General features: G+C 39.5%; 3 protein-coding genes across 3 annotated transcripts; all 3 read left to right on the forward strand.

Annotated features, from left to right (window-relative positions):
* Nucleotides 1-9,201: 9,201 nt before the first annotated feature.
* On the forward strand, nt 9,202-11,306 carry cfap97d2 (CFAP97 domain containing 2). The gene is made up of 6 exons (XM_084362955.1): nt 9,202-9,311; nt 9,824-9,923; nt 10,100-10,180; nt 10,313-10,431; nt 10,544-10,730; nt 10,895-11,306. Exons 1-6 carry the CDS (start codon nt 9,280-9,282, stop codon nt 11,018-11,020), a joined length of 645 nt encoding a protein of 214 aa, XP_084219081.1. The 5' UTR covers nt 9,202-9,279; the 3' UTR covers nt 11,021-11,306.
* An 83-nt stretch (nt 11,307-11,389) lies between these two features.
* Nucleotides 11,390-20,913, forward strand: cdc16 (cell division cycle 16 homolog). The gene is made up of 18 exons (XM_084362949.1): nt 11,390-11,621; nt 11,823-11,877; nt 12,521-12,618; nt 12,836-12,874; nt 12,955-13,095; nt 13,881-14,040; nt 14,168-14,262; nt 14,865-14,998; nt 15,884-15,963; nt 16,092-16,141; nt 16,230-16,303; nt 16,410-16,535; nt 17,100-17,252; nt 18,033-18,096; nt 18,197-18,258; nt 19,254-19,389; nt 19,478-19,568; nt 20,073-20,913. The coding sequence occupies exons 1-18, from the start codon at nt 11,574-11,576 to the stop codon at nt 20,324-20,326; spliced, it is 1,860 nt and encodes a 619-aa protein (XP_084219075.1). The 5' UTR covers nt 11,390-11,573; the 3' UTR covers nt 20,327-20,913.
* Nucleotides 20,914-21,365: 452 nt separating this feature from the next.
* LOC311263088 (uncharacterized protein) lies at nt 21,366-22,196 on the forward strand. The gene is made up of 2 exons (XM_084362959.1): nt 21,366-21,641; nt 21,938-22,196. Exons 1-2 carry the CDS (start codon nt 21,473-21,475, stop codon nt 22,099-22,101), a joined length of 333 nt encoding a protein of 110 aa, XP_084219085.1. The 5' UTR covers nt 21,366-21,472; the 3' UTR covers nt 22,102-22,196.
* The last annotated feature ends 109 nt before the right edge of the window (nt 22,197-22,305 follow it).

Raw genomic sequence — 22,305 nt, forward strand, 5'->3', positions numbered from 1 at the left:
CACACACACACACGCACATACACACACACACACACACACACACACACACACACATATAAACACAAAATCTTATTGTTAGAAAATGTTCTGCTAGCTTCCTTGCCCTCTTTCAAGTTGTGTACAACACAGCTGCTGATGTCCAGGGACAGAACTAAAACAAACAAAGTTGCCAGAACTGCTTTCTGTGCTTCACTGGGCTCAAACTACTACACTACACTACAGAGTCAATGTTGTGGTTCTTACCAGTTTACAGATATCGTCAGATTGGGTAACGCATATTGCATACTGCAACATGAAATACAGAATATACACATAATAGGATGTAGCTTTGATACTTGGCTAAAAAGCAATACCATATGCGATGTTTAGACATGGGCTCTAAAACCTCTTCAGCGCACCCACATTGTGACTAATAGGGCATAAGACCAATCGCACAAATTGAGGAATCCCACACACATAATAACCAATGCCTCTTTAAAATCCATTGTAACCAACAATATTCATTATTGCAGGGAGATAAGGGCAATGACACACTGGCCCAGTGAGGATTCAGGCACCCTCCACTGGTAAAGCAAAGCAGCCCACAGCCGGGGAATATAGAGTGCTAGTTATACAGTGGGTATACAGCACAGTGTCATGACTACATAATGATGATCACAGGACTATGTCTTCATACAATGTTATTTTCCCTTTTATCTGTCTTCCATGTGAGTTTCATGGTGCACAATTTAACAAAGTAGGATGGTACAGAAACAGTCTTTAAAGGGGCTCTATGTAACAATATGTGTCAATCTACATGTATTAATCACTTTTTTATTGACCATATGTGAGCATATTGTACCCTGACAGGAAGAATGAGACCTTCCCCATCTCTCTTGGTTGCCTACAAGCCTGTGGACAATTTGTTTAAGTAGTTAAATGCTGCTGGACTACAGATTTCTTTTTTGTAGGACTTGGGTCTGTTTTTCTGCGACAATCCAAAGGGTGTGACTTATGCATAAAGTCACAAGTCAGTGCTCTCTCTGCTTCGCTAACAGAGAGCAACAGTAGTTAATGTTAATTTAGAAATGAAGTCCGCTGACATTAACTAGCGACCGGCTTCCAGCATAACACAGAAGGTCCACAGAGCCGTTTAAAAACTGGAAAACTGCCTTTGCTATTCTGCTGTTGAAAGGTGGCAATCCAACCATTTAAAATAATTGTAGACCAATCTCTCAACTGTCTGTTTTGGCAAAGATGCTTGAATTTCTGGTCAGTGTGCAAGTAAAAGAATATCTGGCTTCCAATTCCATCATCTCCGTATTTCAGTCAGGATTTCGCAAGAACCATAACACTACTGCTGCTGCCATGAAGGTCATAAATTATATAACTGAAGCCCTGGATAATAAGCAATGCTGTCTTTCGCTGTTTATAGATTTTTTCCAAGGCCTTTGATACCATTGACCACGATACTCTTGTTGGACATCTTACAGCCATTGGTTTTTCTGAACAGGCAGTTGGGTGGTTTGCAAACAACCTCTCATACAGAGCCCAGGCTGTTCAGTAAGAGGCCCCTGAGGTACTGCAGGTCCACTAGGGGGTTCCACAAGGCTCAGTCCTGGGCCCTTTATTATTTACATTGTATATAAACTAGGGTTAGGTCGACATCGACAACTAATCCCTGACCATCGTAACATCATGACTCAAAAGGCTCCGCACCACAATTAAGTGGTGTGTTCCCTCAGAGTTGCCGTAGTGCAAGCGTTGTTGTTGTTTGTGATATGTTGGGAGAGGAAATGAAAAGTATGTTGCTCAGTGCACTAGCATTACGTCTCCATGTCCCGTTTATTATTTTCTTATTAAACCAGCTCAGTTAGGTGAGCCCAAGACACTCAGTTAAATTTGTTAAATTTAGAAACAAGTCTTTCTTTTCTTTTTGTTGATTATCTTTGATTATGGAGCTGTGTTGTATATGAATTCCTCTGCTCATTGTCTTCACATGCTGCGTAGCGTTCTCTTGACGTCTTATGATTTGTTGTTCCCAAAGTCCGAACTGAAATTTGTGTGCAAATGTTTCATCTGATTATTTGAGTGTGTGTGTGTGTGTGTGTGTTAGTTTGCTGTTGTAACTCTGTGTTGTGGCCATTATTGACTAGATCTCCCTTGTAAAAGAGATTTGTGATCTCAGTAGGACGAACCAGGTTAAATAAAGGCTAAATAAAAAATGTAACAAACTGCTTTCAGTGACAGCATTCAAGGGAGTCTCTACTGATGTAATTTAACCTGCTACTGTCCCAAGATTAATGGTGAATAAATCTTCAATAAGGTTGTCATATCAGTAACAGATTGCCACTTTCCTAGATGGTAACCGCACAGCTGTTGGAAATCCTGCGAAAGGGATCATTTTGAGCCCAAACCACGATCTTTATATTCACTGCGCCACTGACTTTTTGTGCCTAAAGCTAACCACATCTTGACCACAGTGTTGTTACAATATAAAACATGATGTACACAATAAAAGAAACAACACATACAAATCTTGTGAGAGTTTGACAAATCTACCATTGAGTCCGATCAAGAGTCCCCTCTCACATTTTCAGAAATATTAGGAGCAGTTGGAGATGTAATTTACTTTACATTGATTTCAAGTATTTAATGAATCTGCTGCTGTTCGTTTCAATGCGGGACTGGCATTTTCTGTTCCTGTTACAAACAGTTTTTCATCCTATGAAAAACTAAAGCTCTAAGATCATCTGTGGTTTGAACGCAGTCTTACAGTCTATATTTGGAGACATCTGTCACAAAGGCTTGTGGTTGAAAGATAGATGAAGATGATCTCAGTTTTGCTTTGGGGCGAGGCAAGAAGTGCCTTCACTGTTAAGTCACCCAGAGCATGAGGAAGGGCCCACAGTCAAATGGAGCAGTGAACAAGTGAGCGGATATCAGTAATGAATGCTACAGCGGTCACTCATGCCAAGCATCTTCGGCGCTGACATTGCCCTTCCTCTGGCCTTTCTCAACTTTACCCAGGAGTGATACACACAAACACACACACACACACACACACACACACACACACCGCACACTCACGTCTTAGTAATGTGCCAGGCCTAAAATAAAGCCCACTCAAATCACGCCCTTTTATAATCATCTCTCTGGCCATTTGCTTTCCAGTAAGAATTGTCATAATCAACTTATAGGATTCCCTATCATGACAACACTTTCCATTTTAGTCTCCCTGAGCTCTTTTCTACTGTTTACAGTTAAGTTTGAGCCTACTTTGATTTTACAGCTTTATTTTTGAAGCGATTGTCCAGCTTTTCTTGGTTATGTGTTTCTTTATGGCAGCAGGATGCACTGCAGTACTTTATATGGCTGTAACAGTGCAGTTATATAGTCAAGCTCATGAAGCCTGAGTTTACCCGAATGTACAGCCATGTGCGGTCATGTGATTGATTAGTTCCTGCAGTGCCAATAAGATAATCAATATTTCAGCTATTTCACTCCCTCTTTAGCCACTGATCTGCCATGTAGTGAGCCCTTCTGTTCTGTTCCAAACACTGTCTTTATCCTGTACATCTTTACAGATAGAAGAAGTCACTAGAAATGTGAGAAAAAATACTACAAGTAGGTGGACAATAAATGGGATACCATCAGGTTATTTTGAGTGTCAGACATGAGGAGGATGTTTCTTCATGAACTGTTTTATTCCATGCTAAAGGGTGCAGTCTTTTGCACTACTTTGAACAGCTGTTGTACATTTTGCCCTCAGTAGTGTTCATAGATTTGTCATCATGTTGCCTGAAGGGGAAGCCATGGCCTGACAGTGCCTTGATCATACACAGCAATAGGTCTAGTCATCTAAAGAAATAGTAAAATATTATGTTTATGAAGTTTTTGAATAAAATGACCTCTTAAATTCTTATTGTTCTTTCTGTGACAACAAACAGTAGCTCTTGAATGCAACGCACTTCAGCAACCAACTGTTATGTTTCAGATGTCTGAGCTTCAGCAGTAGACTTTTCAAGTTATCACACAGATCACACAAAATGCCATTTTCTACAGAATGTTGCTTTAATTAATAATTTAATAATAATAATAATTAATAATTTTTCCACTTTCAAAAGTATATAACTTAATGATGCTTTGGAAAATGTGGACAAGTCATGTAAAGAATATGTGATGCAGTCTGCATAGTGTATACAAAAAAAGGATCAGCTCTAAAGCTGCACAGCTGGAGCCTGATGTTCCCCTTTGACTTGGGCATTGAGGTATAGTATGGTCCCATATACAGTCAGCCTATATGTTCATTTGTAGTACACAGATTTAAAAAAACACAGTTCAGATTATGACTTCAGACATTCACACTGAACAAGATCAAAACATGGTTTTGACTCATATAAAAGATCTTTGGATGGGAAAAGATTGTATATAAACACAACAACATGCAGTCACTACTAAACAACAAACCAATAAGGATTATCCTGTCAGATATGCATTAATGAGAGGGACTGTTTGTATGTAGCAGGTTTTAAACCTAGATACAAGCACAACACCTTGCCAGTAACAAGAAGCTGAGATGTTCAGAAAATGTGAAGTTACCAAGGGAAACAGGAGACCATTTATAGTTGTGAACAAAATGGAGGTGACATTTAAGGGGACAAATCGGAGCATAAATCTGCGTTTGCGTTAGCCGACTGCAGTCGATTAGCCCGGCATGTTACTCTGCTCGGCCTCACTCCGCCTAATTTGTTATCCTCATAACTCATTCCACTGTTACGTAACAGCACTGTGGGTCTTTTCTAACTTGTAAAGACTGCATCTTTCATTATTTATACCCTTACATAGTGCAGATCTATCTGGGATATAGGCCTGTACGGGTTTGAGCATTAAAATGGGGCAAACTTCCTGCATTCAGGAGGAAGTGCAGCATGTGTGCGCCAAACTGTCATCAAAAGAGCCACTTTTAGAGGGATAAAGCCTATTTCCGAGTCAAAGCATCCATTCCTCTGTAGCTCAGTGGCATTAATGGAGCAGCAGGGCTGAGAGTATAGTGCCTCAGAGTCGTTACCTATTCTACCATCCATTAGCTGAGAATTGTGTTGACTTTAAAACTAGTTTCTATAAATCCAGTGAGAAGGGTTTTCACATTTCGTTAGAGTTAAGGTTTTGTCTCTGTTAACCAGAGGAATTGTACATGTTTGGTACTGTTTTTTTGCACAGAGAAAGGGGCAGGTGAGGTGAGCTGAGCACTCCTACATCATAGTCAAACCCTGAATATTGACAGTGTATTTTCTACATTTTCTACTGACATGATAAAACACAGACCAGTAGCCAGAATAAAATGTCGGCATTTTATGTTTCTGCAAATCATGGATACCTTCAAATGTGCGCATGTCATACAAATCATATCAACATTTCTACAATACGTGCCATATCACATGGTGCTTGGTGGAGGTGGACGGTATGGTGGTTGCGTTACAGGTAGGTGAGAAAGCTGCCATGTCAGAGACCACTGTTCGAGATGCCGTTTGAAAAAAAGCCTGAAACCAAAAATGAAAATGTTCATGGAAACAAAAAAGATACTTTGGCAAGAGTAGATACAATGTTCGTGGCAATAGAACCACGTAAGACTAACATGATCATTTCCTGGCCTTAAGCAAGTGTTTTCTGTCCGAACATAACCTGACCATAAGCACATTGTTGTCACAGCAAAAACTTTAACATAAAATAAAATAAATTTAAAGTTTCAACATATGTGGTGTTTGCAGAAAGGCACATTGTCAACATTTTAGTCCGGAGACTGGGTTGTTGAATATTATGTACAGTGTTCTCTATCATACTAGATAATGGCAGAACAGGGTTCACTCCAAAAGATGCAAGTAGTGTCCCCGGAGATGTCTCTAATGTCTGTTTCTATTTTTAAAAAGGTCAAGCCAGTGTTTGCAATGCTTCATCAACACCAATCTGATAGATGATCATGGAGTGTGAAGAGAGCTTTTAAGAGAAAAGAAGATACCTTCTTTTGGCAAGAGCTTCCTGGTCTGTTCACAAATCACTTTTAAGGGGCCTGTTGATCTGAGAGCTATGAATAAAGTGTTACATTTGAGCCAAGTAACAGAAAAAAATGAAGGTTTAACTGTTTAATCAAAACCGTATCCTGCATAGAAGGACTGCACTAGATAAAAGAATATCAGTCTACTTTTTACCAATGGAAACCCTTGACTGCAGGTGTTTGCTCAGTAATCCTTACAGATACTCTAAACGGGATCTCATGGGTCCTGTTACCGTGGTCACTTTCCATCACACAGATAGAAAAAAACAAAAGAAAAACTTGATCCTGGCCTTGGGGAAATGCACCAACTCCTCCTGCTGATGTCACTGTGGTTTGGGCATGGACTAGAAAAAATGAGCTCTGAGGGAACTCTTGGTATTTGTCTCAATCAGCAGAGACAGCGTGGCCAACAGGGGAGAGGGTGGTTCTTTTCTGTGGCTCATAAACACAGCAACACAAGGAACCACTTATCATTTCCTTAAAACAACAATATGTATCTTTACGGGGGTAGTCAGATATTGACGCTTTGCTTTGGTGGTTTGGGTCCATCGCCAACCCAGTGTGTCAGTATTTGACAACCTGGGGATGAGAGTTAACAATCAATTATCTTTATCCTCTAAGTTACATATTGTTGCTTTAAATCATTGGATTGGATTAATTATCAAAGCAAAGCAATATTTTCTTGTACTAACAAACAGCTATAGTATCATAATCAAATGGTGGAATGGTGATGATAGAGTTAGATAATCTGAAGTCTCAGAGAGTTCTTATGTATCAGGTCTTTCTGTATTCCCTGGTCCCATAGAGACCGTCGTTCTTAGCACTTATTCCCAAAATGGTGCGATGGAGGATCCACCTGTGAGACATCCCTGGAACCGCTAGCATCCCTTGCCATTCTGAATAAGACATGAAAACAAGCTTTGTTATCTTACACATATCATTATAACCCTTCTTGACTGATGATGACTTATGCAACCTACAAATAGTATTTTACTCATTCATGATTTGTTTTTTTACCACATACAATTATAATAGATACAATTTGGTCTTTTGAAAATGATCAAAATTGCTACATCAGCCTCAATCTATTACAAATATAAAAGACAATCTATTGCTTGATGACTTGGCCCTTTCACACAAACCAAATCATATGAATAAATGTTGGCAATATAGGTTCAGTTTTCTATTTTATGTGGTAACAATGCTGTGTTTATGGTACGGTTAGGTTTAGGCACAAAAGCCACCTGGTTGAAGTTAGAGAAATATCATGTTTTTGCTTAAAATACCCGTTTTGGTTGCCACAAACAAGGCAGTAAATTGTCCTGAGGTCTCCTTAAAAATATCCATCCAAACTTAAGCATGTAAAGCTGGAGATCTGTGTGTGTCAGTATACACGTGGGAGAGGAAGTAGAAGAAGATCATGGTTTATGAAACTAAAGTTGAACATTTTGGTTTTGTAGTTGTTTGCTGCACATCAGCAGAAAGTAACACTCAAACAGTTTCACATGAATCTGTGAAATCTGTGGTGTTCAGATGTGCTAACAGGATGCAGATGCATCAACATAGAACTGACTTGAAAGGGTGTGAATACTCATGTAGTCAGTTACTTTAGATTTACATTTGTGAATAATTTGGGACAATGCAGAGATTCATATTCACTTTTGAGATTTAGGCACTATTCCTGAGTTTATAGGATAGCCTTCTGATTCCCAACCCAAATGAAAGTGTTCAGAACTACTGCATTGATTTTGCAAAGCACAGCGCGTATAATTTTTGCAGCTTCCCCATTTAAGACTCAGGTACATACTGTACATTACAAAGGAAGTTATAGATTTTTTTGAAATGTCGAAAAAGCAATCACTAAGACAGAATGTGTGGGATAAAGATGCACCTAACTCCCGGTCCCTATTTTTATCCCCCTGGTATCTGCCATCTGTCCCACGAACACGTCTCCTCTTATACAACAAAGAAACAAATTGGACTGGAAACGTTTTACTGCCTATAATTCATTCATGAGGGCTCTACCCATGCACTGAGATGTGACTGCGCTGGGGGGAACAATTAATTGGCTTGTGAGGGCATCAGGGGGGAGATGTCAGACAGTAGGAATCGCCGTTTGCCATGGCAGCTTGACAACAACTCCTACAGTTATACACAACTGATTATTCTGTAATAAACATACAGCATGTTCCTTGTGTCTTGAGTTGGCTGTACAGGTATTGAGTTCATTTTCTCTGTCCTAATTTGTACACTGAATCTTGTTGAACTAAGCATTAACTTCACAGTTTATCACTGTGCATGGAAAGCTGTGACATAATGATCCATTACACTTTAATCTATTACAGCTTCATGAGTGCTTTGGTTGTTTATGAATTATTAACAGCTGCGATCTCAGTTGCACTGAAAGTCGTCATAGCCAGCTGTGGTCAGTAGGGGGGAGTGTTGTAATATAGATGTTCATTCATGAAGTCACATCACCTCAATGGAATTCATTCAGCAAATCTTTAACAGTATGCTCCATTGTGTTGTGCTATCTATTTTTAACCCAGGCAAGTGCATTGTGTTTTTGCTGTTCTTTTGAATATGTAACGTTTCTTTTTCGAATATGGAAACTAATAACAAAAGCAAAGGGAAATAAATAAAGTGCATCGTTTTAACACATTTAAATTCCAAGGCCTTACAGGTCAGACAGAGGGAATATGAGAGTCACTGGTCACTTCAAATGTGGCCCTTCTAAAAGCATACTTGAATAGGCCCTTATATACGCAGTACTTTGCATGATGATACATTAACAGTATACATTACTGAGAATGAATGAAATTTAACTGAATGTAGGTGTCTAATTTTGAATAAACATAATTTTCCTTGTGATGTGTTTTCATGATGAGGCATCAACCTGATGTGTGGTTTATGACAGCAAACTGTGTTTGCACTTTATCTGTTACTCTGATGTCAAGTTTCCAAGTAACTGTTACCGAGGCTGCACTACAGTACAGTAGCCTACATACTCCTCCTTGACCTCATTGATTTCATTCTGCCAAGTTACTCTTTTTTTAATGAAATGGAAGGATTCTGCATCATGCAACAATTGTTTTTTTTTCAAATTTTCCTCGAGCAGTTTGAAATTGGGTGAGCCCGTTTAGAACATTCATCTCCTCTCTCTCCAGGTGCTGTCATGGCAACCGTGTGTGACTGAATGCTTGGGTGCGTGAACACACTGTTATGGGCAGATAAAGAGCGGTGATATGGAGACTACAGGGCATCCGCACACTGTGAGGTGAGTCAAAGAAACCTGAGTGACTGGGCTAGCTAGCGTACTGTTTACTGATTCATACAAGACTGATGCGAAATGATTATGTCATTAAAATGCATGTTTCTGTATGGTTACAAAAAAATGCAATGCGTGTTTATGTAGCTTTGTTGTTTTTGTCGGATAAATAACTATTAACTAGAGAAGACAAGTTCTGAAGATTGTTGTGAATGTTCACTGTTGAGAAGCTGACGCCAAATGCGCATTGCTGTGTGTAAAAATGCTGAATAATGCCAAGAATAGATGAAAAATGTGGAATATTTTAACTGCAGCTGAAGAAGGATGAAGAGATGTTACAGTGGAAATTAGTCAAATATTATAAATGGGACTGAAACATTAAATAAATCTGCCTCCAGCATTCACAACCAGTGACTTCACAAACTTTAATTTCGTTTTGCAGCCCTGTGTTGTATAATGGCAAATAAATCACTGTGAACCTTGAAGTATTGCAACTTTGGTTCGATGTTTTGTCTTGACAGGACCAGGACCCATCGGGCATATCAACCACTGCTTCCCACCACAAATAAATATCTGCAGCAGACATGGGACAAAGCTACATATGATTTACACAGGACAAAGGTTAGGAGACACATGTTCTTTGTGAAGTACCTTAAAGGATAAATTCACCTAAAAATGGTAATTTGGTTGGTTTTAGCTTTTAAGTCTGGTCACAAACCAACCTAATTACTTTTTTTTGCAACCAGTTTATCGCCATTCAGTGCCTTGTACAAATTTGTTTTTTTTATTCTCCAAAGGTGAAGTCAGCAAAACCAACTATTGACACAACTCCACCAAAGACGTATGCTCACCTGACTCTCAGTCTGAAGAAACTTCAGGTTGGTATTTTAGCTCTCGTGTTTTCACCTCAACTCACATCATGTCCATAGGGTGGCAGCAGATGTTTCAGATGAAAACTTGCCGTAGCATAAATCCTGCTTGTGTTTCCAATAATGTGTTATTGTATTAAGATTGACGAGGAGAGGGCATTGAAGATTCAGATGGAAAACAAGCGGAATCTGGAGAGAATAAAACACATCATGAGGACAAATGGACAAGTTGACAACAGGAATTACTATGAGAAAAAAAGGTTAGTTCAGGCTGTCAAGTCAAGTCAAGCAACAAGTTGTATTGCCAAAAAATAAGGTCGCCCTTGAAACTAAAAACCCAGTTGCCGAGCATGTGTTCACTCTTCATTGTAGCCTTGGCATGGAGAAGCGACAGCAGGAGTTGCTCCAAATTACCAAGGAGAATCAGATGATCCAGTCTCGTCTGAGTCACTGCAAGTCTCACTATGATGCGAGAACCTTCCATGAGGACTGGCTCAAAACTCTCAAGGGGATGAACAGGATTGCACATTACCCACCAACAACAGCAAATCAGCAAAAGGTTACTTTATTTTATTTTTTTTATTTTAGATAAAGTAACACGACTGCTGTTATTCATTCACTATGCACAAGCTGTAATCTGTAATGTATTTATCAAGCACAAATTGTATCATGTGATCATTACTGTACACAATATAAAGACTTCATTTTATATGTCAATACCAGGGACAAAGAAACCCATCCTCATCAAAACGTGCAGTGACTGTGACGAAGAACAAAAGATCAACGCTTCACACACACAACAAGGCCAATGACAAAGCAGAGTCTGAGGAAAATGTGAAGAGGGAATAAACCAGCAAAACAGAGGGTACAGGGAGAGAGATCCAGCAGGACATAGCTACTGAACTCGATTATGTTCATTCAATAGATGGAAAACATCTCCATGCACACCCACACATACACACACACACACACAAACTCTCTCTCTCACACACATAATACAGGGGTTAAACATTTCCCCTCCTGGTGGATCTGACCAACACCCCTCATACATCTAACACACTCAAGCATAAGACTGCTGATATAAAAATGCAAATAAAATGTTTGTTTTTTTAAATAAATGAATGGTTTAATTGTGTATGTATTGTTTTTTTCATAATGAAAATAAAGCATACTGCAAATAGTGAAAGTTTTAAGTTACCGCGGAACTATCTGTCCAGTATGAGTTTCCGTAGGGAACACTTTTGCAGAACACCCGATGCAGAGAGAAGCCGCGGATTTGATTTTACGCAGCTAGCAAGCTAGCACGTACTGTTCTGTCCACTGTTTGATACACTGTATTTATGTGTCTCTAATAATGACATACTTCTGATAGTCAGAGAGATAATTCTAAAAATATATCAAAATGAATCTCGACAGACTTCGAAAGCGAGTACGACAGTACATTGACCAGGTAAGAATTATGATTTCTTTCGGAGTTTCTGTGTTGCTAGCTAATGCTAGCTTGAGTGCAAACCTAGCGTCACTGGTTACAAACATTCATAGTCTGCCTGCCTGGCTAACTTCAAGCTATCACCCGACCAGGCAGACAGCCACCCACAACATAAAAAGTACATTTGAGTGACTCTGACCCTGTCTTTGTGTGTGTTTACAGCAACAGTATCAAAGTGCTCTGTTTTGGGCCGACAAGATAGCATCCCTTTCTCACGGTGAGTGCCGTTAGTGCTGTTTAAGACGAGCCAGGATGATAGCATAATTAACCTACCAACCTGTTACCTAAACGTATAGAGCTAATGTTAGTAAGGCTCTGTTTTAGGGAGGACATTCGTGTTTTGTGCCTGTTCTTGTTTTTCATTGGTGCTTAGGAATTTAGCTGAAAGGAAACTTTTTACTCGTGATGATGGCGGTCAAAACAGTAGCTTACCAACAGCTGTAACGGTGCTGTGCAGCCTGTCAGTGATGACCCAGAACCAAACGGAGTCTGTGGATTTAACTTACACTTTTCAGCGGTGATTCATAATGAAAATCTGCTCGATTCAGCGAAATGTTTTGTTAGTTCAAGTGATTAACACTATCCATTTAAGATGACGAAGATGAGCCAAAATAAGCAAACGTAATACATTAAAACAAACTAAAATGATCTCAAGCATACATACTTTCATACCTACTGCCTAAGGTGAATCTTATTTTTGTACATATTTTCACACTACACCACACACTTTGATCGTATTGCTAACTGAACATGACACACGACTGTCCCACACATGCACAAAGGTGTGGAGATGTGTTTAAACGCACACATTCCGTGTGCTTCTGGTCATGACACTCCTACATCTTTGTTTTGGCATACAGAGGATCCCCAGGACATCTACTGGCTAGCTCAGTGCCTTTACTTGACCTCACAGTACCACAGAGCCTCCCATGCCCTCCGTTCGAGAAAACTTGACAAGGTAAGTGCAGGCCAAGTGTGAATGGTAGGTATGCCATTCAAAGCTATGTGCTGTGAAGTGAGTTTATGTTTATAACACAACTCAATACGTGAAGAGTGTGTAATGATTTGTTATGTGTTTAAATCAAAATGAAACCAATTACTACAAAATCATCAATAGCATAATCTTCCTTACGCCAGTCCCCAGTCTAAATCAACACTTGTCCTCTCACACACAGCTGTACGGAGCCTGTCAGTATCTTGCTGCTAGGTGCCATGTAAGTAACTGGACAATACAGATGCCAGATATTGTTGTGCGTTAGATTGACAATATTCTGACTGTTTTGGTTTTTTTTAGTATGCTGCCAAAGAGTTCCAGCAAGCCTTGGATATCCTGGATGCAGAGGAGCCAGCAAGTAAGAAGCTGTTGGACAGGAGTGTGAAAGAGGACAATGGCACACCAGAGTCAGCAAAGGATTGGGACATGTCCCCTGCCTCGGTAAGTTTGGGCTGCCACTAAAATTCTATTTTGAATACAACCCCATGATTTGGGTGCTTCAATTAGATAATAGATTTTCAACTGGCTTATTTATTATTTTTCCATAATATAATGTTGCGTCTGTGAGATTTTTTTTATTAAATGCTGCTGCTGCAAATTCATAGCTGCATTGTACCAATTAAATTTATTTTAGTGTCCAGAACATTCAGCCATGTGCAGTTCCAGTTCTCACAAAAACACCCACCACCAAGTACAGTTTTATTTACCTTGTTGGTAATAATTACATGTTTGCATGCATACAGTGCCATATATTCAGTCCCTTTAAATCCATTCACAAGTTCAGAAACCAACATTAGAAATGTTTCTGTTGTTCCGGTATCTTCCTACAACCTTGATTGGTATAAGGGATTTTCACACTGCACATTCTTAGCCCAGGGCAACCCCTGAATCCTAGCTGGTCATGCTGATGCAATTTTGAGCAGATGGACTCAATAACATAAAAGCCAGTGCAGATTATAGTATAGTTATAAGAGATAAGCATTGTCAGTAATAACCAGTGGAGTGCAGCAGATATGATTGAGCAAGAATGTTACGTGACATTTAATGTTGACATAAAATGTCTTCCATGTCAAAATGCGCGAGTTGTTTCAGATTGCTGCTTTAATCCATTCCTGTTATTATTATGGATGGACCTTTAGCAATATATGAAGTTATGAGTAAAATTATGGACATTTACGAGAGATTTGCATTTCTTCTCTCCCTCTTCCCTCTCTGAAATATTTCAGGTCAGCAGCTCCATTTGCCTCCTGCGGGGTAAGATCTATGATGCCATGGACAACAGACCACTGGCCACCTCCAGCTACAAAGAGGCCTTGAAACTGGATGTGTACTGCTTTGAAGCCTTTGACCTTTTAACATCCCACCACATGTTGACTGCACAGGAAGGTGAGGCTGAGCTGTGGCCATGATGTGCATTCATTCTAAAAATGTCTACACATATTTGCCATTAATTATCATTTCAGTCACATGTACAACAGCAATATATGTGAAACGTGTGTTCATTTTTCAATAGAGAAAGACTTCCTTGACTCACTTCCTCTGGGTCAACAGTGCACCGAGGAAGAGGAGGAGCTGTTACACTTTCTATTTGAGAATAAGTTAAAGAAGGTAGGAGGGCTCTGCATGTGTTCTAAAAAATTATTAATTATATCACTTTTTCTCTTTTAGTTATGTGATTGATTAAAGGGTAAGGCTGATGATATCCTTTATTCTTCTTGTTACCAAGTAATCCCATGAAAAAACCAACGATGAATCAGTCCAACTAACAAATATTGTCTAAAGCCTGATATGGCTTATTCCTCTGTGCCATAGACATATAATTGTTCCTTTGTTGTCCAGAAATTATTAAAAGCACATAATTGAGCCACATTGTTACATAGAATGATTATAAACGTAAACTGTTTATGTTTAGTCAATCCCAGATACATCATTCTGCCTTGTCCATTAATATGAGCTCTTTGAGAGCTAACAACCAAATGGTCCCCTACGGTGTTGCCAAGCTTCATTTGAATACAGTCATTAAAACATTGAAATGCAAATGTCTATTATGGATATTCTGGCCTTTGTTTGTTCTGACCCATCTTCATCTATCTCCTTGTCCTCTCCTTGTTTACTCTTTTCCCACCTACTCACACTTAAACCCTACACCCACCTTTCACAAACATGCATAAACACTTGCTCTCTCTCCCTCCCTCTCTTTCCTACTGCAGTATAACAAGCCCAGTGATCTGGTGGTGCCAGAGATGGTCAATGGTCTTCAGGACAACTTGGATGTAGTGGTGTCTCTTGCGGAGAGACATTACTATAACTGTGATTTCAAGATGTGCTACAAACTCACATCAATGTAGGTGTCTTCAGGTTTCCTATCAAATTTTTGTGTGTTGAATTAGTCAAATTGCACTGCAAATAATGAAGAGGTTCATAAGGAGCTGCTTTTGAAATGTAGCCCTTTATCCATATTGTAATATCTCAGCTCTGTACAGTGTGCAGCTTCCTTTACTGTACACATTTTCCTGAATTTCATACCACAAAGTGATTTTGTCTAATACACATCTATGTAGTCATTATAGAGTAACAGTCATCAAAACTAGCTGATAAATAATGTCCTTTGAGCAAAATTTCTCTCATTGCAGTTGTGCAGGTTTTAAAATGGCAGTTTAAAAACGATATGATGTGACACTTCAGTAATAATGGATAATTTTACTCTATATAACCTTGTTCACATCCTTTGTGTTTTATCTGGCAGCAGCAACTCTTGCCAGTGGCCCAATATTATCAATATTTCATATTGTAAGAACATGATTTCATTGCTGTAGCTTGTAAGCTTACTTTACTGAAGTCAGATTTAATTACTTGCTTTCATTGTCCGACTGGGAGATAATGAGCCTAAAACATGGCTCACTTATCCTGCTTGTGTTTCCCAGTAGAAAGCTGACATGAGTTGATTTTCTCATTTTGTATTTACTCTGAAATGGTTATGATGTGAAGACAGCTCGATGGGTAGCTTGGCCAAAATAAAATATGTTTTACCTACATATGGATACATTTGAGGATACTGTGGATATTCTGTTAAGTAGGCAAATGGTTTGGATTCCACACTATGAAAAGGTTAACAAGGTACTGCAGTATAATGTCCCAAATTTCTGACGATCAATAAAGGTTTATCTTATATCTTGTAAGTAAAAAATAATGCGGGGCAATTGAATGCAGCTGTGTTTTTCTATTCCAGGGTGATGGTCAAAGACCCCTTCCATGCCAACTGTTTACCAGTCCACATAGGAACTCTGGTGGAGCTTGGGAAAGCAAATGGTAAAATATATATCAACTGTTAATTCATGCATTAAGAATGTTTAGTTTGATTGTTTGACCTACCCATCCGTATAATGATTATTTCATTTTACACAATTTTGAGCTTTCTTGTGTTTTTTTCCCTGCAGAGTTGTTCTACCTATCGCACAAACTTGTCGACTTGTATCCCAACAACCCAGTAAGTGTTGCAACTTTATCACTATACGTCTGTTTCACTCTTAACATAGTTTTCAGTATTTAATAACTAAACAACAACTTGTTCTCAGGTATCCTGGTTTGCAGTTGGGTGCTATTATCTAATGGTTGGCCATAAAAACGAACATGCTCGGCGGTACCTGAGGTATGCATCTGCACACACAGGAAGTGCATCCTGTTTGAGGCCACGTTACAGACTGTTTATATTTAGCCTCAGTTATGCAAATTGGGTTTTGTGTTTTCTCCTGTAGTAAAGCCACCACGCTGGAGAGGACGTATGGTCCTGCATGGATTGCCTATGGCCATTCATTTGCCGTGGAGAGTGAGCACGACCAAGCAATGGCTGCCTACTTCACTGCTGCCCAGCTGATGAAAGGGTAGGTCCACGTCCTGCAGCTCAGCCTATTTGATAGAAAAGCACGTCTCTGTAAGTTTTTTCTTTTGAAAAGTTACATTTTAGCTCTGCAGCTGACTGTGTTTGACTCTATGTTGGAGAGCAGGCACAGACTATCAAGTCACTTGTCACTAAACCCCACATTTCTTTTACTGATAGTGCAGAAGTTTTACTTTTAGAGGTAATTTTTATGTGATTCGTTTGTTACAAGTAAGTTTTATGATTTTAAAGTCAGCCAAAAACGTCCACAATTGCATTCAGAACGACAACTTGAAAACATGCAAAACTGCAAAAGAAGGCAGGCTCAGATATTGGCATTTTTTTGCCTGCAGAAACCTTTGTAGGAACTTAGAAGGCAACTTCTCTAACAAAAGCAAAGAAATTCATTATTGCACTCATCCGTGGCTGTTAAACATACTATACAGTATTAAAAGATTGTCTGTTTTTTAACTTCAGCAATAGTTTTTATGGCTTCCAAAGATTTTATTCAAACATAAAGTAGGGATACATTATGCCTTGTTTGATGTCTCCTGCACTCTCTCTTCAGGTGTCACTTACCCATGCTCTACATCGGCCTGGAGTACGGTCTGACCAACAACTCCAAGCTGGCTGAACGTTTCTTCAGTCAGGCTCTCAGTATCGCTCCTGAGGACCCATTTGTCATACATGAGGTGGCGGTGGTTGCCTTTCAAAATGGAGAGTGAGTCATGCAGTCACAAACACACATGATCACACTCAGGCCTCTAGTTAAAAAAGGAACCATACATGTTATTGACAGCACAAATGGCACACAGTGGTGGAATTTGTAAAAGCTGGTTTTAACTGACAAAAAAGTATTTTTTGAAATATGAACTGTGTGTGCTGTAAATGTAGCGGCCATATGTGATTATCAGCAACTGAAATGAAATCAATAATGAATGAATGACCAATGACTATTTTCTTTAGAAGGGATTTTGGGTTAAATTGTGTCTGCTGCAATCCTGCACTGCTGCTGGCAGAAAGATTTACATCAAATTATTGCAACTTATATTACTTTGTGCTTTAGCTAACACACATTGCTGTTACTATCAGTGATTTACTGATTAGCTTCTGATTGGAAAAATCTAAATTGTCCCTCTTTTTCTCAGATTACAAAAAGACACATTTACTTAATAAGTGGTATCTAGCCATGTAGATAGATTTAGTTTAATTTGCGCTGGTTCTAACATATGTGGATAATCAACATTGTGTTAATTGGAACTACTTTCTGCTGATGAAATACTTCCTATGAAAACTTTTGACAACACCGTTTATTAAGTATATGTGTTCCTGCTGAAACACGAAAACAAATTTGCGTAACTCATAATGCAGCTCATTTAAAGATGAGCTGGAACAGCAGCCACACATGAAGGGTACACAGATTACACATATGGGTTGACACACTATTTTATTGAAGATTCAGATGTGCTGTAAGAATGTCTTTTCATATCTGCTTTTTTAGTTGGAAGACTGCAGAGAGGTTGTTTCTTGATGCAATGGAGAAGATCAAAGCCATAGGGAACGAGGTAACTGCTCCATTTTTTTAATCATAAAAGTGAAAACACGACCATGTCTCTGCGAGGGATACTTACTTTATCTGTTTTTTTTTTCTTCTTTCAATTTGAGGTCACTGTGGACAAATGGGAGCCCTTGTTAAACAACTTGGGTCATGTGTGTCGGAAACTGAAGTAAGTATGGAGCCAATTTTACTGTGCAATTTTCTATTTAATGAATGGTGTTGAATAGGCCCAGTAGGAGGAGTGGGCTGCACTTGCATCTCTGCCTTTCTTCCAAATGGCATAATAGATATCAGTCTTGAGCAGCACCTACAGTATAGTACTATTATGGGAGGATAAATTTAGGCTGAGTTGATAAATGAAGAAGATTGGTTGGCGTGAGATCTCCTCTTATTTGTTCATTGACCTTTTTTTTCTGCCAGCCTGCTACAAACCATTTTCAGAGATGTGCTTAACACTTGTTCTAGTCATTCAGCATAGGTAGGGCCCTCATTGAGAATTCATGAAATAAACCTTTAATGAATTATGCATAGGCACCATTCAATAGTCATAAGGGGCTTGTGAAATGTGTGCCAAACAAGTGGTTGTTTTGAAAGGCTTTGATAGTTTTTATGAAGACAGAGGGTTTGATCCGTGCAGTGTGTAAGCCTCTTGGAGGTTGTGGGTGCGTCATTAAAACATTCACGGTCTTTTTAAGGTTTTATTCCTCCTATGTATTCCTTTTATAATCTTGTATTACTGAAAATGAATAAAGTTTTCTGCTTTAATGTATCATTATGAACTCTGTAGCCACTTTAATAATGGTTATTATACAGTGTTTGGATCTGTAATTTTAATATATGTCATGTAGTAGTCATGTGTGAAGTTTGTACGATTACTTTTTTTTTTTTTCTCGTCATGATGCCGTCATTCACGATAAACTTCAAACATACAGCAGCTTTCAATGAAACAAAAAGTGCCCTTGTCAAGTTGTTTTATTGTAGCACTCAAATTAATGACTGTATCCTCGTTGTCAATCATCTATATTTGTTGTCAATCCATCACTAAACACAGTCATGGGAAATTAAATAATTCAGTTTAAATTACTTCAATTTACTGTTGCCATCTGCTTATGAAATGTGTTGACTCCACTGATTTTGTCTTTATGACGATGTTTATTTCCATAGAAAGTACGACCAGGCTCTGGAGTACCACCGTCAGGCACTGGTGTTAATCCCTCAGCACGCCTCCACCTACGCTGCCATAGGATATGTGCACAGCCTCATGGGTGACTTTGAGAGTGCAATTGACTACTTTCATACGGTACACCTGTGTTTCATTGGTTGATTTTCATCAATACGTGTTTTTTTTAAGGAAATGCTTGATGCTGATTTGGTTTCTTTCTGTGCAGGCACTTGGACTGAAAAGGGACGACACTTTCTCTGTGACGATGCTCGGCCACTGTATTGAGATGTACATTGGTGACACAGATGCCTATATAGGTAGGGTACAGCTGTACTGCAGTTTCAGTGGAATTATTATCATCTTTTATAGATGGTTTCAAAAGAATCGTGATTATTTGACAGTTATGAAGCTGGAATTTAGCTGTACTAGTGTTAGTAATACTTTTAGTTCTTGTCTACACTTTTCACTGACTGCGGTGAATGAGTTTTTATTGGAGCTACTTCATCTAGTTCATACTGAGGAAGAAGTCCCAATGACGACGATAGTGTGCGTTACTGGCTTTATCCAGGGTAACTAGGTCTTTGGGCATAGATTTGTCATGAAGGTGAGATCAACAGAAAACATGTTGGAGTGGCAACACAAATCCCAGTGGCAGATGTATTAAACCCAAACCCCAAACAATCTGCAAGGCCAGATACCACAAGAGGCAAATGAGAATTTTTGAATTTATGTCAGCCAAAATGTTAATTTTGTGGCAAGTATTAATATATTCACACCAATGAATATTAAAACAAAAAGTGTTGTCATTTGTTTCCACTAAGGCACAGACATCAACGACAAGGTGCGAGGCAGCTTAAACACTCCAGCACTGATGAAGATGCTGAACACATCAGAGCCTGGTGAGCTTCTAGCCACGCCGAGATTGGAAGACACCAGCATCACATCCTTGGAAACGCCACTGTCCAATCAGGACAAGATGATGCTTGGGACACCTCTGCGACTCTCTTTAACCCTGGAGTGTGACATGTATGAGAGTGATGTGATGTTAGACACCTTGTCAGACACCAGCACGTGATGTCATCCTGTCAGGAGGTGGAACTGTCTTAGCAACAGGTTGTCATAGGTACACATATCCGAGCCCAAGGACTACTATCAAGCCAAAACTCTTGGCACCCATCCTCCACCAAAGGTTTCCTGTGGATTCTCCCTGTTGTGCATTAGATATGGTTGTTTCTGTATGTGACAAAACATAGAATATGCCATTGTGAACATTATGAACATGACTAAAAGAGTGTGAAGAGTTTGTTTACAGCACCTGCTGTACATCGTATTCATTTAGCAAGAATGCACTTTAAAAGGGGAATTGACATGTGCCTTGGTTAAGGGGTTGAATACTTGGTTGACTTTGGACCTTGGGTTAAGCCTGAAGACCCTGGGAGCATGTGGTCCTCTGACACTTGATTGAACAGAGCAAACACAGCCATACACCTCACATCAGATCTAAAAGACTATAAGTTACCTATTGCTGCCTATGGCAGGACCCTCCCTGTTGCTTAACCTGTGGATTTACATGTTGAATAAAGAGCCAGCTCAATACAAGCAGTTTTGGTGAAAACAATTCTTGCGATTCCTACAATAAACCATGAATTTATCTTAAAAGTCTTAATGTATCTGTGTTTTGTTAGAAAGAAAAAAGTGTGTGATCATAAAAACCAGCATTGTCATAAGGGCTACTATAGGTTTAATATCATCCTGGATTTTGTATGTATAGTCCAATATTTCTACTTGTTATATCAAAATTATTGACAAGGCACTTATTGAGATACTGTAGATTACATGTATAAATGGACGAGTTCCTTTCCATTTAAAACCTGTTGCAGGATGATAACTTGCAAAGTTATGTAAACCACTAAATTAATTAAAATAAAAATGTAATTTCAACAAACATTTGCTCGTATAGTCATTGATGATGTTAAACAGAGATTTTACCTCTTAATCCTAACCCCTCCAGAGAAAACAGGTGATGTAGGCTACATGCGGTGATAAACTGTGCAGCTCTGTCCGTCCTCTCAGATGTCATGTTGTGGTTCAGGGGAGGAGTGAGCTCTCGGAGGCTCAAGTGAAAACACACAATGATGTTCACAGTCCAGACACAGTATTTCTCCGTTTACCTCCTGGACCTTCTTTCCGATGGAGAGCAGCTTCAGTAACTTGAGGAGAGATGGGCTGTACTCCGTCTAAATCAGCCGTCATTTACAGCCAAGACAAGGTGTGCCGGGACCTGGACACCTGCTCCACTTTTGTCCCCAGCCTGAAGAGCTCCGTGTCGACACCAGAGAAGCCTCGGCTGAGTGTGGAGAGCAGCCGGGGCAGGCACACTTTCCTCAGTGGTGAGTTCATGGTCAGATTATGAATCCAACTCCCTGCATCTCATACATGGGATTTTATCTTAAGATTAATTAAGAATTCGCTTTAAAATACATGTTAAGATTTAATATCTCGTGTGTTTAGTAAAATAATCCACATAGTGCGTGTTTGCTCGCTAGACTACTGAAGAATGACCTGAGGAAGATATAAGAAGATGTTAAGGAAAATCAGTGTATTAAATCCAACCACCTTACCTTCAGTGACATCTCACGTTTCCATTTGACAAGTTATTTCTGCGGACCTCTCGGTTTGTCCTCAGTTCCCTGCCGAGACGTCCACGGGCGGTCTGTGAGCCAGTCCTCCTACCCTGACTGCTGGAGCAGCGTGCCCGCAGGCAGCTCGGCCTGTCCGGATCAGCTCAGCATGCAGCCCCGCAGCCCGACTCCGGACCTACACGGTGACACTGAGGGACTGCTGAACTGAGTCCAACCTGCAGCTGTACAGTGGAAAATGGACACACACATCTACCTTCTCGGTGGAGCACATGTTTCTAACGCAGTGATGCAAAGGATACTTACATGAAGGCGTTTGTGGACTTGTGGTCTGAGTGTTGGATTGTTTTCTAATGATGGCTGTGTAATAATGATACTTAAAAACCAGATGCATGACCTGGTGTCATGGTGGAAT

The sequence above is a fragment of the Pagrus pagrus genome (assembly GCF_965226575.1).
Source record: "Pagrus pagrus genome assembly, chromosome: 9".
NCBI lineage: Eukaryota > Metazoa > Chordata > Actinopteri > Spariformes > Sparidae > Pagrus > Pagrus pagrus.

Excerpts from the sequence above, each read along its gene's own strand:
- cfap97d2 (XM_084362955.1), top strand. The coding sequence starts at position 9,280 with ATGGAGACTACAGGGCATCCGCACACTGTGAG. Across the intron at positions 10,181-10,312 it reads TCAGTCTGAAGAAACTTCAG|ATTGACGAGGAGAGGGCATT; the intron begins GTTGGTATTTTA and ends TATTGTATTAAG. Across the intron at positions 10,432-10,543 it reads AATTACTATGAGAAAAAAAG|CCTTGGCATGGAGAAGCGAC; the intron begins GTTAGTTCAGGC and ends TCTTCATTGTAG.
- LOC311263088 (XM_084362959.1), top strand. The coding sequence starts at position 21,473 with ATGGGCTGTACTCCGTCTAAATCAGCCGTCATTTACAGCCAAGACAAG. Across the intron at positions 21,642-21,937 it reads CAGGCACACTTTCCTCAGTG|TTCCCTGCCGAGACGTCCAC; the intron begins GTGAGTTCATGG and ends GTTTGTCCTCAG.
- cdc16 (XM_084362949.1), top strand. The coding sequence starts at position 11,574 with ATGAATCTCGACAGACTTCGAAAGCGAGTACGACAGTACATTGACCAG. Across the intron at positions 11,622-11,822 it reads TACGACAGTACATTGACCAG|CAACAGTATCAAAGTGCTCT; the intron begins GTAAGAATTATG and ends GTGTGTTTACAG. Across the intron at positions 16,536-17,099 it reads GCTGCCCAGCTGATGAAAGG|GTGTCACTTACCCATGCTCT; the intron begins GTAGGTCCACGT and ends CTCTCTCTTCAG.